This window comes from Microcaecilia unicolor, chromosome 3, assembly GCF_901765095.1.
Source record: "Microcaecilia unicolor chromosome 3, aMicUni1.1, whole genome shotgun sequence".
In the NCBI taxonomy this organism is placed as follows: Eukaryota; Metazoa; Chordata; class Amphibia; order Gymnophiona; family Siphonopidae; genus Microcaecilia; species Microcaecilia unicolor.
The window spans coordinates 272,677,743-272,696,102 of record NC_044033.1 but is presented as its reverse complement, the minus strand read 5'-3'; the positions used below and the strand labels follow the sequence as shown (position 1 = coordinate 272,696,102).

The 18,360-nt window shown below is 37.5% G+C and overlaps 1 protein-coding gene across 3 annotated transcripts in view; it reads left to right on the top strand.

The window, feature by feature from the left end:
- PACRG (parkin coregulated) overlaps nucleotides 1-18,360 on the top strand; it is a 1,071,517-nt gene that overhangs the window by 108,332 nt on the left and 944,825 nt on the right. For 2 of the 3 annotated variants that reach the window (XM_030198093.1, XM_030198091.1), the window contains exon 2: nucleotides 17,306-17,386. The exons of the other annotated variant lie outside the window; for it this stretch is intronic. In XM_030198093.1, coding sequence (XP_030053953.1) covers nucleotides 17,306-17,386 — 81 coding nt within the window. The remainder of the gene's footprint in view (nucleotides 1-17,305; nucleotides 17,387-18,360) is intronic. 3 annotated transcript variants of the gene reach the window in all.

Below are 18,360 nucleotides of genomic sequence, written 5' to 3'. Positions count from 1 at the left end.
GTTGATAAGGAGGTTCCATCAGCAGATGAGCTTGCAGTATTTTTTAGAACTAAAATTGAAAAATCCAGAAAGGAGATTTTTCTACAGTTAATTACCCCACTAGATTTAACTAACAACATTATTCATGCTGATAGAGTTTGGAATAATTTTTCCATTCCTGCTGGCCTTTTAATTCAACTGGTTTTCCACTGGAGTCTTTCCTTAAAATTTTAGGAGTAATTTTTGATAAATATCTCTCGTTTGAAGAGCAGGTGAAAGCAGTACCATAAGGTATTTATTGTGCTGTGGAAGCTATGTTGCATAAGATCAAATTTTACGTCAGAAGTGTTTAGATTGATTGCGCAAGCAATTGTGCTGTTGCATATCGATTACTGTAGTATTATTTACCTAGGTTATAAGGATGTAGTGTTAAAAAAAACTTCAAACTTTATTAAATATTACTGCATGATTAATATTTAGGGTTTCTAGATTTATCAGTTTCCCCATTATTGATAAAGTTGCATTGGTTGTCAATGCAAGCGCGAGTTGTGTTTAAGCTTTATTGCCTTGTTTTTCAAATTGTGCATGGTGAGGTACCGGAGTATATGGTAAGTCTGATATGATTATTGCATAGAAATGTTGTGCCTGGATCTACAACTTTTCTACTTTTACAATATCCAGATCCAAAACAGGTGGTTTATAAACAGGTTGACCATCATGTGTAATATTCATGGAGTTTGTCTAGTTTTCTCTTTTATGAGACATATAAGTGTGGGATACAAGTGTTATGTATTATTATGATGTTGGTAATGCTTACAGGGCATCAACATGGTCTTCTCTGCATGTATTTGTCAAGCATTACAAGTTTGATGCTTGGGCTAGGCATTAAGATGCCTTTGGCAGGGCAGTCGTGGAAGGGACTGTGTCTTCCTCCCCCCTGTGGAATAAGAGCTTTGGTACATTCTATAGATCTGAGCTAGTTTAGCAGGATGATAAGGAAGGTGAAATTTGTTATTTCCTGTTAATTTCCTTTTCTTGAATCCTGCTAGACCAATCCAGGATCCACCCTGGAAGAAGGGGAAATATAGCAATTTCTGGGGGCCTACTCTGATGAATACTGTGAACTAAGCTGAGCTAGCAAGATTATTCATACTTGGATTGTTGGGTTAATTTGGATTGCTTGTTCTCAATAGGAGCATATATACCTGATGCAACCAGGTGAAATATGATATTGTATTGGACTTTGAGTCTCCTTGTTTCTAAACTTTAGATATCTCTTTAAGATAAGTGCAAATATTCATTTCAGTTTATCTGGAATGATGTAGAATTACCATATAAATATAAGATCATAAAAGGATCAATGAAGGACTAATGATCTGACATATAATATACTTTACAGAATGAAAGTGTTTATATGCCTATATAAAATGGGCATCTTTCTGGACATTTTCTGAAATTATCTGTAATGGAGGAGATTCTATACATGGCGCCTGAAAAATTGGAGCTAAAATCAGTGCTCACTAAGCGTATTCTATAATCAGAGCCTAGATTATAGAATATGCTTAGTTCATATTTCAGTGCCTAAATCTATGCACATCCATTTACACCAGCAAAAACTTGGTGTAAATCCCTGCATATAGATTTAGATGCACTGGACCATATTTTTTAACTAGGTGCGTATATTTTGGAATGCCCATAAAAAGCCCATTTCCTCACCTATAACCATGCCTCTTTATGCCTCTATATATGTGTGTTAGAAGTTTGCTGCACATCATTACAGAATATGCTTAGCAACTTGTGTGCCTAAATTCTAATCAGTGCCAATTAGTGCTCATTATTGTTAGTTAAGTGCTGTTATCAGTGCTCATTAGCTTATTAAGCCAGTTCAGTTGCATGCATTGTTATAGAATCCATGCGCAAATTGGCATGGATTTCTAGGTGCGCTATATAGAATCCAGGGAAATATGTGTAAGTGCATTCTGTAGTCTAACCATGCCCTGGGAACGCCCCCCCTCCAATACTTGCATACAGTTATACAGGTATTTATAGTGTGCATCTATGCATACATATGGGGATGAGCAGAGGCTACGCATTACTGTTAATGCAGAGATGGTACTGTACATTAATTGCTAGCATGGCAGATAATGTGGAGCAGATAATGCTATCAGTAGGTTTAACTAACTGCATCAAGCTATCTGTGGGCAGTTAGCATTTAGGAACTGTACTGTTAAGTGCAGAACCTTTTCACAAATTAGCAAATGGACCTTATAATTTTATAAGTTCTGTCATATTTCCTCTGAGTTTTAATAGCAAGTGGAGGAAATACAGTGCTTCGCTAAGCAAGCTTCTGCCATTGAAACCATCACACTTGTGGCCCCGTGAGCTATTCGTGGCTCGCTGCTTATGGGCAGCAGGGACGACAGAGAAAGAGAGAGAGAGAGCTGAGTAGAAAGGAGCATCGATGACAGTTGTAAGAATGATATCTAGTCAGTTTGGCAATCTATCAACTGAATGATGATCACTTGAAAAATGGGGTATATATTCCTTTAGAAGAGGTACTGTATAGTTTGCAATCTGCAAATCTTTATGGATTAACAATCTAGTATTTGTGTTGTTTTATTATTTAATCAATTTTCAAAAAAGTTACAAACATAAACATCAATTCTCTATGACTGGCAGTGTTGGGGACAATTTTGTAGCTGTATGTGCACATTAAAAGTACATGGACAACTTTGTCTTTGCAGGCTTTAAATAATTTTCAAAGTAAAAGTACACACTTATTTCCATTAACTACCCCAAGAAAATTCTTCATTTACATTTACCTCTGCTCTTTAGTACAAATATATTTTCTAGGTTGACTACTAAAAGTATGTGCATAAATACAAACCCTATCCCAAATCCCTCTTCCCCTAGGGACTCTTCCACTCAGTTAAGCAACTTTCATACATACTTACTGTATGCATATATGTCTATATTTTGGGTGTATAAGTTTATAAAACCTATTCCTGCAGGTAAAACACTGTTCTACCTGTGGTATTGCTTATGAAAATCGGTCTCCTTAAGACTAGATGGGAGTTTATGCATATAGGTTTGTGGACACATATTCTGAATATTCATTATCATCATCACATATCATGGGTTAAGCAGTAGTGCCCATTCTGGCTTCATTACACATCCATCTGTTTTGGGGGGCTGCTTTAATCTTTTGTAGTTCAGTATTGAAGAGCTTCTTTCAGAAATCTTTCATGTTCCATTCTGTTTTTATTTTTCTTTGTAATTTCCCTACATGAGATATATATATATATATATATATATATATATATATATATATATATATATATATATATATATATATATATATATATATATATATATATATATATATATTCAGTGGTCCAATCAATTTGTGGTACCTTCTACATAACAGTTAAATCCATTGAATATCTGGTTAAAGTTATTTGGCTAATGCCCCAGGTCAGTGGGATCTTAATGTTGTCCTTCCATCTCTCAAGAAGCTGGCTTTTGAACCAATTGAATCACTAAACCATGTCACCTGGAAAGTGCTTTTTCTTGTAGCATTCAACTTGGCTAAAAGAATAAATAAACTTCAAACCATACCCGATTCCATCATGACAAGGTAATTCTTTCTACTCATCCTATCAAAGGTAGTCCCACCTTTTCATGTCAGTTAGGAAATAATGTTTCCTATGTTTTGCCCTAAACTTCATATGAGTCTATGTGAGATATCACTTCAAAAATCCAGGTTGCAAACTTATTAGTTTAGAAGGACTGAATCCCTCAGAAAGTGTATGCGACTGTTTTTCCTTTATCCTCAACAGAATTGGTTTTTCTATAGCCAAGCAATCTTCGGTGCATTGGCTAGCATCTTTTCTCCAGTTCTATTATGAACAAGCTGTTACCCCTCTAGCCAGTAATGTGAAACCTCATTAAATCAGGGCCATTGCAGCTACTGGGGCTTTTGAAAAATCTGCTTAACTAGCTACCATATGGCTGATTTTCACCTGCAGCAGCCACACATTTATTTAAATGCCAGCACTGGCATTTAAAATAATGCATACATTTAGCACTATTTCATGTACAATAAGCAGCGCTGAATAAATGTGTGATGTGGTGACAGTCGCTGCCGCTATACATACTGTTTATTCCTGGCTAAATTCATAGTAGTTGAAAATCATTGTTATCCAGATAATTTCTTCATCTTGCCTTCATCTCCAAACGTGGTCCCTCACTATGGTGCTTATTATAGAAGCACAATTTGTGTTTTAGGTATTCATAAACTGGCACTTAGACGCCCATATTGCATGGACTTTGAAATCCTGATTTTACAAAGCCAGGATATGAATGCCCAAAACTGAAGAACATACATTTGATAAGGGATCATGGTCTGGACACGAGTAGGCTTAAAAATAGGTATTCATTCCCCACTGCAAAAGGAGCAGGAATATCCATGTCCAAAAAGATAGATGTTGGGAGTTAGACCAGTTACCTGGGACTTCCAGAGGGTCCTTTTTGGAAGGATCAATAACAGTTTCCACTTTCCCTATGTTAATGTCAAAACATAAAGCAGGGTAAGTGCAAAGCCTGTGCGGTAAATGCACAGAGTGTGCCCAGCATCTGCCCTGCATATACTGCACTGGGCATTTTCCTCAGCCACTCCATCTAGAAATGCCATGATAGTTAGTTCCTGTAATTTAATATCCCCCTGACCCCCTGGCAGGTCCTGAGCCCCCTCCTGACTCCTCCACCAAGAGTTTGGATCCCCTCCTGACCCTCCAGGAGTGCTGATCCCTATCCCAAACCTCCCCACTGTGTTCCAATCCCCCTAACACAAAACCTCACTCTAGACACAACAGCCACGACCCCCCAAGAGCCTTACCCTGTCCCCCCCCCAGTATCTACCTAGGGTATACATGGCTGGTTTCAGTGTTCCCAGGAAAAGTAGTTGTGATGGTGCCAGGATCCAAAGTAGGGCCTCCACCTCCTTGTTGTATAAACATAGGTGAAAAAAACACTTTTTAAAATGGAATTGTAAGACTGAAAGATGCTAAGAACCTCTATGTGGAGATTGATGAGGAAAATGTGGACATGATAAATAAATACTTCTGTTCTGTGTTCATGGAAGAGAATCTAGGAGAAAGATTAATGTCATCTGACAAAGGTATATATGGGACTAAATACATGTCACACAGATCACGGAAGAAAGTGTTTATGAACAACTGGAAAGACTGAAAGTGGACGGGATAAATAACAATCAAAATATGTTCACAAGTAACTTGATACAAGGAAATCAATTTAAATGTCTTTAAATATGTAAATACCAAACTAAATAAGAAAATAAACAGTGAAACAAATTTAAAGAGGGGAAAGCCTCAGAACCCCATTAGAGACATAAAGTTAATCTGAAAACTGGAAAGGGTAAACCATGTCATAGGCTGAAAAAGCCCTCTTTTATAAAGTCCAAAATTTCAAAATCACCAAATCATTTTTCTTATCTTTATTTCTATGTTTCTGTTATGAAAATGTTTTTTTTTTCAGCCTATGACGTGATTTACCCTTTCCGGTTTTTAGATTAACTTTATGTCTCTAATGGGGTTCTGAGGCTTTTTCTCTCTTTAATTTTTGTTTTTTTTCTTATTTAGTTTGATATTTACCTATTTAAAGACATTTAGGGCGCTGTTTACTAAGCAGCTCTAAGGGCGTGTTAGCGTTTTTAGTGCACCCCAATGATTAGGATGCACTAAATGCTAAGTCACCCATAGGAACATATGGGGGACTCTAGCATTTAGCACGTGCTAAAAATGCTAGCGCGGCTTAGTAAACAGGGCCCTTAAATTGGTTTCTTTGTAACAAGTTATTTGTGAACATATTTTGATTGTTATTGTATTTCAGTTCAGAGTTCCTGCTTTGTGTGCATTATATGCAGGATGGGATAAATCCCAGGATACTGAGGGTGCTCAGAGAGATCCTGGCAGGTCCTAATTCTGAGGGATTGGACGTAGCAGATGTAGTCCTTCTTCTTATAAAAATGGTGACAGAGAAGTTGGAAACTACAGCCTCACTTCAGTGGTTGAAAAATTAATGGGAAAACTGCTGAAGGAAAAGATAGTGAACTTCCTAAAATCAAACAGGTTGGTATCACCAAGGGAAAATCATGTCAAATGAATCTGATTGATTTCTTTGACTGGGTGACCAGAGAGGAAAGGGAAAGGGGATGGAATTTGATATAGTGCCTTTCTGTGGTTACAATCAAAGTGGTTTACATTTTATATATGGATAACTTTTGTACTTAGGGCAATGGAGGGTTAAGTGAATTGCCCAGAGTTATAAGGAGCTGCAGTGGGAATTGAACCCAATTCTGCTGGTTCTCAGGCCACTGTAATAACCAATAGGCTACTCCTCCACTCTGATTAGAGAACCAGATCAAGGGCATGCAATACTCTGCTTGGATATCAGCAAAGCCTTACAGTAGGCTCATGAATAAAGTCAGCAGGATAAAGTTAGGACCCAAACAGGCTCATTTTCGATTTGTGTTGAAAGATGGGTGTACTTCTCACAGGGTCACCCAAATTGGTATAATCGAAAGCCAATTTTGGGCGTCCCCAACTGCTTTCCGTCGTGGGGATGACCAAAGTTCACGGGGGCGTGTCAGAGATGTAGCGAAGGCGGGACTTGGGTGTGCCTAACACGTGGGCGTCCTCAACTTTACCTGGTCCTGTTTTTCTTATGACCAAGGCACAAAAAGGTGCCCAAACTGACCAAATGATCACCGGAGAGAATCGGGGATCACCTCCCCTTACTCCCCAGTGGTCACTAACCTTCTCCCACCCGCAAAAAAATCTTTACAGATATGTTGTGCCAGCCTCTATGCCAGCCTCAAATGTCATACTCAGGTCCATCACAGCAGTACGCAGGTCCAGAGAAGTTTTAGTGGGTGCAGTGCAGTTCAGGCAGGCGGACCCAGGCCCATCCCCCCTACCTGTTACACTTGTGGTGGTAAATGTGAGCCCTCCAAAACCCACCACAAACCCACTGTACCCACATCTAGGTGCCCCCCTTCACCCGTAAGGGCCATGGTAATGGTGTACAGTTGTGGGTAGTGGATTTTGTTTTGGGGGGGGGGGGCTCAGCACACAAGGTAAGGGAGCTGTGTACCTGGGAGCAATTTATGAAGTCCACTGCAGTGCCCCCTAGAGTGCCTGGTTGGTGTCCTGGCATGTGAGGGGGACCAGTGCACTACGAATGCTGGCTCCTCCTACGACCAAAGGGCTTGCATTTGGTCGTTTCTGAGATGGGCGTCCTTGGTTTCCGTTATCGCTGAAAATCAGAAATGACCAAGTCTAGAGACGACCATCTCTAAGGATGACCTTAATTTCAAGATTTGGGCATCCTCGACCAAATTATCGAAACGAAAGTTGGATGTCCATCTTGTTTCGATAATACGGGTTTCCACGCCCCTCCATCTGGACTTTTGCGAGGACGTCCTCAGCAAAACTTGGGTGTCCCTTTCAATTATGCCCCTCAAAGTGTTGTACTGGATCTGAAACTGGTTGATTGACAGACATCAGAGGGTGTGGTCAATGAAGTCCACTTGGAGGAAAGAAAGGTGAGTAGTACTGGGGCTGATTCTGTTCAATATTTGTGAGTGATATTGACAAAGGGCTAGAAGGACTCATGGTCAAAGAACTCAGTTGTCTCTAAATCATCTATAATACTGCAATTTATCTGATCGCCAGTATAAGAAAGTATGATCATGTTACCTCACACCTCCAGAATGCTCACTGGTCAACCATTGCATAGCCTACAAAATTCTACTTTTAGTCCACAAGATAATGGCTTCTGGAGAACCGTTATATCTTTCTTGCTATTTGATTCCATACAACTCTTTGATAACTCTTCGATCTGCTCAGCAAAACCAACTTATAATCCCCACTTACCATATGATAGGTCATGAACACACCAGGCATGCAATTTTCTCCGTCTAGGGACCTCATCTCTGGAATGCTTTAAGATTACAGTCCTCTTTACTGAAGTTCAGACTCAACATTAAAACCTATTTATTTGTTGACGCTTTTCTCTAACATTTATCACTTGGGATTTAGTCCAGGATATTTATTGATCTTTTTTTGTTGTTGTTACATTTGTACCCCGCACTCATAGCAGGTTCAATGCGGCTTACATATTATATACAGGTACTTATTTGTACCTGGGGCAATGGAGAGGGTTAAGTGACTTGCCCAGAGTCACAAGGAGCTGCCTGTGCCTGTAGTGGGAATTGAACCCAGTTCCCCAGGACCAAAGTCCACCAAACTAATCACTAGGCCCTCCTCCTTTTGTATTACCATGTTGTATTATGTCTGTGCTCTTTGTTTTTATTGTTATTTATACCTATTACATGTATTAGCATGTAAACTGCCCTGAAAGCTACCATAGGGTGGGGTATTAAGTTCTAAATAAACTTGGAAGCTTGGTTTCCCTGTTTGAAAATGACATGAAAGTCTGTAGAGGGAGTGGGCATCATGAAGTGTGATCTACAAAAATTAGAATGGTCTAAGGTCTGGTAGTTAAAATTGAATGTGAAGAAGTGCAAAGTAATGCACTTGGGGGTAAACAAATCCAAAGGAGATGTATGTGATAGGGGGTGAGAAGCTGATAATTACTTTTCAGTGATAGTGCTGAGGATTTCAATGTATAGAAACAGTATGGCAAGGCAGTGACCAAAACCATAAGAATGCTAGGCTTCAGAGGGAGAGGCATAACCAGCAGAAAAAAAGGTGTTAATGCCCCTGTACAGGCCATTGGTGAGGCCCCATTTAGAGTATTGTATTCAGTTTTGGAGGTCATATCTCGTTTAGGACATCAAATATCTTGAAGCAGTTCAAAGGAGGGCAACATAAGTGGTATGGTTTTTGTGCCAAGAGATGTATGACAAGAGACTGGAAATAATATGTTTACCTTAGAGGAAAGGAGGGACAGAGGAGATAAGACAATAGGCATTTAAATACTTGAAAGGTATTAATATATAAGCAGATCATTTTCAGAGAAGGAGAACTGGGTGAACTAAATGAAATGTATTGAGATTGCAGGATGGTAGATTTAGGAGAAACCCCTCACCAGGATAGGCAGAAATATGCAAGAGGAAAATAGAACAACCAGGAGATATCACCAAGGTTCTTTATTGTAAGAATGACCCAATATGGTATAAGTGCTTGCATCTGAGATCTAAAGGCATCAATAAAATCTTTACAAACATATATAAACTGTATATTAAAAAAACTAAAAAAACGGACTTCAGATCAAACTTCTTATAAGTTATAAATCAAGAATATATTAATAAATGATATCAGAGGAAAAACTTAAGACATAAAACAATAAAAATTGATAACAAGTGAACCAATTCATCAAAGCAAAAAACAAAAGAACAAGCATATATTTACCACACAAATTCCAGAGAAATGGATAAAAATGCGGAATAAAAATGGGCTTTCCTTGTAACTTTATACACCAAGATTCCCTTTTTTAAAAACGTTTTTATTGTTTTATGTCATATAATTATTTCCTCTGATGAAGATCATTTATTAATGTAGTCATTTTTGGTTTATGATTTGATTTGGTCATCTAGCTAAAATCCCATATCCTGATTCCAGGCTTCAATAAAGCTAGATTAAGTGTTATCTGCTGAACTTTGAATTCTGTGTATTTGGGACACCAATCCCCCTTCCTTAGTCACCTTCAAAGAAAGGGTCATTTTACAAAACCACATGAGTGTTTAGCAGCTTGCCAAATGCAACAAAGCCCATTCAATTCCAGTGGGCTTTGTCGCATTTGGCGCACGGTAATCACTACCATGACTTTGCACTTCAGGCACAGGCAGCTCCTTGTGACTCTGGGCACGTCACTTAACCCTCTATTGCCCCATGTAAGCCACATTGAGCCTGCCATGAGTGGGAAAGCGTGGGGTACAAATGTAACAAAAATAAAAAATGAAATAAATAAAGGGAGCCCAAAATCTTTCAAAGAGGAAGAAGAGGCAGAAACAACCTCTCTGATGTGGGAGTACGCATACCTATCAAAGGGGCCATTTTGCAAAGCAGCTCTAAAAAGAGGGTTTATTGTGCCCTTTGTGGGTCTTTCCAGCAAAGCAGTAAAATGGCAGATTTAATGTCACGCATTAATGTTGCCATTAGCGCATGGACATTAAAAAAGATTAGCACGTTAGCCCTTACTGCTGCTTATTTTGTAGGTGGTAAGACTCACGCGCTAATCACATAAGAACATAAAGAACTTAAGAGAAGCCATATTGGGTCAGACCAATGGCCCATCTAACCCAGTATCCTGTTTCCAAACAGTAGCCAAGCCAGGTCACAAGTACCTGGCAGAAACCCAATTAGTAGCAACATTCCATGCTACCAGTCCTGGGGCAAGCAGTTGCTTTCCCATGTCTGTCTCAATAGCAAACTATGAGGCATATTTTCAAAGCACTTAGCCTTCCAAAGTTCCATAGAAACCTATGGAACTTTGGAAGGCTAAGTGCTTTGAAAATATGCCTCTATGTGCTTCTCCTTCAGGAACTTGTCCAAACTTTTTTAAAACCCAGATACACTAACTGCTGTTACCACATCTTCTGACAAAGAGTTCCAGAGCTTAACTATTTGTTGAGTGAAAAAATGTTTCCTCCTATTTGTTTTAAAAGTATTTCATGTAACTTCCTTGAGTGTCCCCTAGTCTTTGTACTTTTGGAAAGAGTAAAAAATTGATTTACTTCTACTCGTTCTACACCACTCAGACATCAATCATGTCTCCCCGCATCCATCTCTTTTCAAATCTGAAGAGCCCTAACATCTTTAGCCTTTCTACATGCTAATCAGTGCATGGCAATGTTGATCCACTAACTGATTACTGCAGAAATGACCACTCTCCAGCCCCCCCCAAAACACCCCCTCCGTGGTAAAAATAAAATAATTTTTTATCACATGGTGTGTGTGCGCTAACCCGGAACTTACCGCAGGATGCCGGAACATGCCCCATGGGTAAGCCCTTTTAATTTGTGGTACGTGTATGTTATTGCTTACTGCAGTTTGGTAAAAGAACCCCAAAGTATCTTGACCCAAATTTCTCTCTAAGCTGTTTGAAATTTATAACTCTAGTGTGTGAGAATTTTAGTGAATAGGACCAATTTCAACATTGAAATATTATATGAGAGACATGATTTTTTGAGTTGGCAACATTTAAATCAGTTGTTCAAACAAAATATTTTGCATTTGAGAAGAATGTTGATGAAGCAGTTACCCATTAGAATGTAGTACTTTCTGATTTGTTAAAAATGAAATTGCCCATTTGTAACAATGTGCCATTAGGTGCAGTCATTCTGTTACTTGGTTTAGGACTTGAAGGTTAGTAAGAGAAAGGTACACCAAAGTGAATGGAGGAAGTATCCTCCCCCCCCAAGACTTTAGACCGTTATAATTTGAAGATGTAGTTATATAATTCAGCAAAATTGAGCATTGAGAGCTAAGGAAGAATATTTTAATAAAGTTATTGATTCATCTCTGTCCCAATCTAGAAAGCTTTTTTCTGTAGTGTAGAAATTGGTGTCATCATATTTGGTGAATGAGCAATTAACTAATGTTATTTCTTGTCAACAGCATTTGTAGCAGAAGTCTTTAAGATAGCAAAGACATTTAATCCAGCTCCCCCTACAATTGAGTTTAATACATCCATGTTGGGGACACAAGACTGGAGTACATGTGATGTGGATATTTTGCAAATTAAATCTGTGATTGGTAAGATGCATTCTGGTTGTGTACTTGACCCGTGTCATCTTTCTATTGTCAAAGCCATAAAAGACATGGTACTAGAGCTGATTAGTGGAAAAGCTGAGAAGGAGTGGGGAAAGTAGGCTCTTTCCAGACAGAGAGACAGACGTATGATTAAAAATAGTTTATTGGTAACATCAAACAAATATATGACTCAACACAGCTGTGTTTTGGCGCCGTAGCGCCTTTTTTAGGCGTCTACAAAATTAAATATAAAAGTAAACATAAAACATGAGAAAGAAAAATAGAACATATAATAACAAAAAACACCAAAACAAAAGAACAATCAAGTACTAGTAAATCAATATGACATAATATACAACGAATAATTAGAAGTGGGGATAAAAACAACAATAGTAATAGTAAATACAGCATGGTGACCGTATTGAAAACAATAAAACAGAAAAATACATGAGCATATATTTAAAAACTATATATATATAAAGCCATGTAACATAATTGTAAATATAAAAACAATTACATACACAAATACACTCTATAAGATACCAGCCTAATAGCATGACATTAAAAACATTGTGTTTTTACAAACATATAAATATATATGTGTGTATGAATATGTGATCTAAAGAGTTCAAATATAGTTATGTAAACAAAAATATATATAAATATATGTTTTTTTGAAATGTAAAGAGGTTCAAACCATGGACCATACAATATGTACCCAGAAAAGAGGTTATGGTTATGTCAATTAAAAAGTTTTTTTTAGATAAAAAGGAGTAGAACAATTCACAGTAAAATTTATTGCTAAAAAGTATTTTCTATGTATAAATGTGAGAGAACAAAAATGAAAAAATGACAACAATGAAGAAAATTAAAAAAACTGCACAAACCAAAGAATACCTGATATGAGATATAAAGCTATTTAAATGCTGTTGATGTTGGGCTATAATGCTATATAATAAAAAAATGTATATTTATATATATATATCTATATCTGTATATATGCATGTATATTTCTGAAAAAACACATAAATGAAATTACCGATATTAGATATACAAAATATATTTGTGTTGCAAATGTGAAACATAAGAAAACGAAAACAAATAGGAAAGTATAAAAAACAGTAGGAACAAAAATAAAAAATATATAATAATAAAATACCAGTAATAAAAAATGAAAAAAATGAATAAAAAGAAGAATGAAAAGAAAAAGAAATAATGATAAAAAATAAAAAGTAAAAAATAAAAAATAAAAAAGAAGAAAAACGAAAAATGAAAAAATATATAATGAAAAACAATAATAAATAATAAGTAATAAATAAAGAATCAAAAATGAAAAATGAAACCAATGTATGCATCCTGTATCAGCACAACCCATTATATAAAAAAGGGGGACAGACATGTCAGAATATTATCTTATAATATCCTTAAGAAATGTGTAAAAAATATAAAATAAAACAAAATATATATAAGAAATAAAAATAGAAAACAATATTTCACTGACCTTATGATGTAAAATCCAACTAAATATATGGTACAAGTGGGACCACAGTCCTATAAATAAGACGATCTAATGAGACAACATATAAGACAGGGTGGTAAACCAACGTGGGAATACCAGCCGGGTGAGAGGAAATCAATTAAAAAACATATAATATACATATGTTTATGTGAACCATATAATATGAGTCAATTCTGTTAATCTGGCTGGTAGCACTATACAAATGCTAATAATAATAATAATGGCCCAGTGCGCCTAAATCTACGCACTGGGATTTATGCCAGGTTTTCATTGGTGTAAATCTAGGCGCCATTTATAGAATACGGATGGCACTAATTGCAGCGTCATATATGGAATCTTCATCTTAAAGAGGGATAGTGCTGATGATATTCTACGAACGATAACGCAATACTGCTTTATCTCCCATTCTGAATTTGAATCTACTATGTTCTCATCAAGGCATGCTCCAACGATCCATCCTATGAACTCTTATTGAAATACCACTCTAGCTCTTATTCTGAACATGAACTCTTTATACCTGATTGCTTAATCTACTTTGTTATTCATGATCTTTATGTAATAGCTCTTATATTTCTCACTCCGGAATGGCGATCACCATGACGGAACAATGTAAGCCACATTGAGCCTGCAAATAGGTGGGAAAATGTGGGATACAAATGCAGTAAATAAATAAATAAATAATCTAATAAGCTGCAACGTTAAGATTCAAATATCGTTGAAGAAACACCTAGAGCACCGGTACAAAAATAAACTGTGGTGGTTCTAAAGGAAAAAGGTTATGTAGAGATATGGTACAGCTAGGAGCCCTCCTTGGGCCTCCACTGGAATGGTGGAAGGCAAAACCTTGGAGTTTAGACTCTTAAAAACAACTGGTAATGTTAAAAATCAATGGCTGGTATAATTGAGGCCTTGTTGGAAAAGCATGGCCTAGTAATAAAGCCTAAAAGGAAGTCTAGATGACTGGAAATGGAAAAGTAAGGCCAAGTGGACTGTAATCAAAATGGAAGTTCAGTTGTAGTCTGAATATACAAAATGGAAGATGAATTGCAACATGAGTTATGAAATGGAAACTGTAAGGCTACGTGTCAGTTAGAAAAAATTGTTTATCATGGCAGGTGCAAAATTAAGGAACTTAAAATAGAAGAAAGGCGGGTGAGAGGGGGATTTGCGGTTGACTAAGTTTCTGAAAAACAAGTTTATCATAGCAGTCTATGGGCCTCATTACTTTCAATGGAGAGAGAGGGTATAAAAGCAGGGCTAGATCTGAGAGTGGTTGGCAGAAGATCCAGATGCTGCCAGAGGTGCTGTCGCTTGTCCTGAAGTCAATTGATGTCTCTGATTGCACTGCCTTTTATTGGTAAGCATAAATAAAGTATATATCTTTACTCTCTGTCTTCTCTCATTCCTGTAGAAAATCTAAGATTTTATGGTACCTCTATGACAGACATGAGTACCAGTAAGAGTCCAGATATCCCCTCAGTGATAAGAGTCAGATGGCCATAAGGTATCTTATAGACAAAAGCCTTCTAGTCAATCCTACCGATGACTGGTCATATGTCCCCTCAACACCAGGGACTTTAGGGAAAGTCTACGGTACATCAATTCAGTTATAATGGAAGAGGGGAGCGTGTAGCCATTAATAATATCTGCGGGTATCACGAGCTCTTCTGGAAGCATGAAGAAAATATATTTATATGTCTAAGCCTACTGCAAGTATTAAAGTGACATTTCAATCCACAGAGATCAATAAGAGCGAAAGAGCAATAATACGCTCACAACAATCTAGATTAAGTAACTTCTGTGAGCAGAATATGCAGTCTCAAAGACGTAACAAGAAGAGGTACACAGCGCGTCCGTTATTTAAATGCCCAAAAGCACGCCAAAAATCCAAGTGAACTGCGATGTGCATGTGTGCAAAACGATCGAATGAGTATGAATATTTCATTATATAATATGAGGCTTTCTAAAAAGGAATTAAAAGTACCTTAACATATGATTTATAAAAAAGTATAAAAGGATTGATTTGAAAATAATAATAAGACAAAAGAACGTCATATGTATTCATGACGTATAATGAATATTCACAGATGTCCCTGCAGAGCAGAGGGACAGCCTAGTGGTGAGTGCAGTGGACTTTAAACAATGGGATCCAGGTACAAATCCTTTCTTAATTCCTTTATATGTTATTGTGAGCCCTCCAGGAACAGATAAAAACCTACTGTATGTAAAGGTACGCCTCTACAATATCCATCACGCTTGCAGGTGTCTTATAAATTGTGGTCACAAGGTATTTCGGTGTCACAGGAGGGCTCACATATTTGTACAGAAATAAAAGAGTTAAAGTGGGAGTTACACCTGGGTTCTGTATTCAAAGTCCACTGCAGTGATCACTTGGCTACTTCTTACACTTGCTGCTCTATTAGGAATGGCCATAATACCTGAAGCTGTCATAGAGCCTGGTATCCACTGGTCCTTTTACTTCTTAGGGGCGTGGGAGAGGGTCAGTAAACTCTGGGAGATGAAGGAGGGGTCACGTATTCATCCTTCCAGTAGTCGGCTGCTCAATCAGGGCACCTTTTTGTAGCCTGGATATGATTGAAACAGGGCTAGATAAAAACATCCTTTTTTGCATTGGACATTTTTTTCTCGTTCCATTATCACTGAAAGATGTCCTAATCATGGACCTGCCTTAGTCCCGCCTGAAACACACTTCCCCATTCTATTTGGACAAACTGCAAAGTAAAAACTGCTTTTCAAAAATTGTGATGTGGATGTTGTTGACAGATGGACATTTTTTAGTGATTTTGAGAGGTCCGTCTGCTTTGAAAATGAGCGCCTTAGTTGCTTAACTGTCAATTATCACCATTTAACACCAATTACAGCTAATAATTGGTTAAGGCCAATTAGCAGCTAAGTAAGTCACACATGCAACTGACCTTATTTTATGAGTTGCTTGCGCAAATTTGCATGCTAGTCGGAAATTTGGGTGCACAACTTTATAGAATTAGGGGGTTTATGCCTATATTTATAAAGGGTCACCAAAATATGTCACAAAACTGCAAATAATCTTAAAAGTCACACCAAAAAAACATCTTATATTCAGTGCTGACACCTAGATAGCTTAGGGCTTCTTTTATAAAACCGTGCTACTAATTCCCACATGGCAAATGAGAGGAAGCCCATAGGAATTGAATGGGCTTCCTCTCATTTGCCACACCTGGAATCGGTAGCGCGGCTTTGTAAAAGAGGCCATAAGTGACTAAAGTTAAGACTGTTTATGTGGTCTTATTTGGTCGCTTAGCTATGCAGGCACTGGTACTGAATAGTGCTGATATCAACATAGCTGCCACCTCTTCTCTAGCTGCGCTTCCAAAACACTTTTCTCAAGTCTGCTTTAGAAATGACCAATTAATGTCAATATTCAGTAGCACTGCTCGGTTAAGTGCCGCTGAATATTGGCGGCTGACCTAGCTGACTGTACGTTGAAAGCCCAGTATAGCTGCTCTTTTTCTGTACTAATTAGATGAATGGAACATAGCCATGGTTATACCGACTTAGTCCAGTATAAACACATCACCTACAGCTAATTTGTTGACATTTAACATGACATCCACAACGACTCTCGATATTGTGTATAGAAAGAATCCTGTTGTCCTATTTACTTTTTTTTTTTGCAGCAGGTTAAGTTGTAATAAATACAACACTAAAAAAGAGCAACAACCTATATATACTTTATTTTAAACAGTATGGATTACACTGTATCTCCATAACTGGCCATTATTACATTGGGGTAGTTGTGATGTTAGGTTGTTGAAAACATGAAGCAAAATCCAAGTGATGAAATAGAATGAAACGGTTTGAAAACATCTGAGAACTGCAAGTAAAAACTGATGGACTGGGGCATGCATAACTCTGTTATTTTTTGGGAATTTTTATTTGGTGGATTTAGTATTCATGGAAAGTACTATATTGATAGGACTAGGAAATGAAGTCCTTCATTTATTCACAGAACAACGTACTGCATGGGCAGCAATACCCTACAGATGCTCTTCAACCTTGTTCTGGAGTGATCATCACTGGGAGTGAAAAGGTAATTCATTTTCTATAGTGATTCAGTTCGTAGCCTCTCTGTAGAGAATGTCAATAAGAGTACAAATTTGTGGAACTTTGATGACAGTTTTAGCATATTTAATAGTTTCAAATTTGAAAGCTTAACATGGGAGGAATTTGGGGATTCGTTTGCAGATTTAATATCATAAATATAACCTATCAGTCACACATTTTAGGAGATGGGCCAGATATTTCATGTGCATGGATAACAGGTATGGTTTATGGTTTATTGCATTTGATAAAATCACCTTTTTACAATATAAATCAAAGCGATGTTCAATAAAAGAATTATATAAGCCGGAAAAATAGGCAAACAACCAAATTTTCACAAAATTATTGTCAGGGGCGGAAGGGGGCTCAGGGGAATAAAAAAAAAAAAAGGTTATGCAGGTGCCGGCCCGATATTCAGTGTCAGCACTGAAGCGGCCTAATTTGGGATAGCTTTTGAGCAGTCCTAAATTAGTCCACTTAGCTGTGCAGGTGCCTGCATTGAATATTGCCAGCACCCACATAATCCCCAGTGCCGCCCCTGACCTGCCCACATTTTCATTGGGCAGTCTGTGGGGATATTCAGCGGCATTCTCCGATTAAGTGCGGCTGAATATCCTCAGGCGGCAGGAAGCGATTTAAACGGGAAGGAGAGGCTCCTGCCCGCTTAAATTGCTTTGAATTGCTATGTTTAGACCTATTCTTTAAATTCACTTCTACAACAGAAATAGCTTTCTTCATTCATAGGTATTTGAATGAGCTCAGCTGCTTTGATAGAACACGGGTGGACTCTGTCTAACTTATGATAGACCTTGTTAAGATGATTTTTGAAAATGGGTTATTTTGTGATTGCCATGACAAAGAGTATGAAGAATTATGCAAATCAGGAGTTTTTGTTATTTTATGCTTAATTACTTTTTGAATATTTCTGTAGTTGCTCTTTCATTTTGAGAGTGTAGCGTTTGT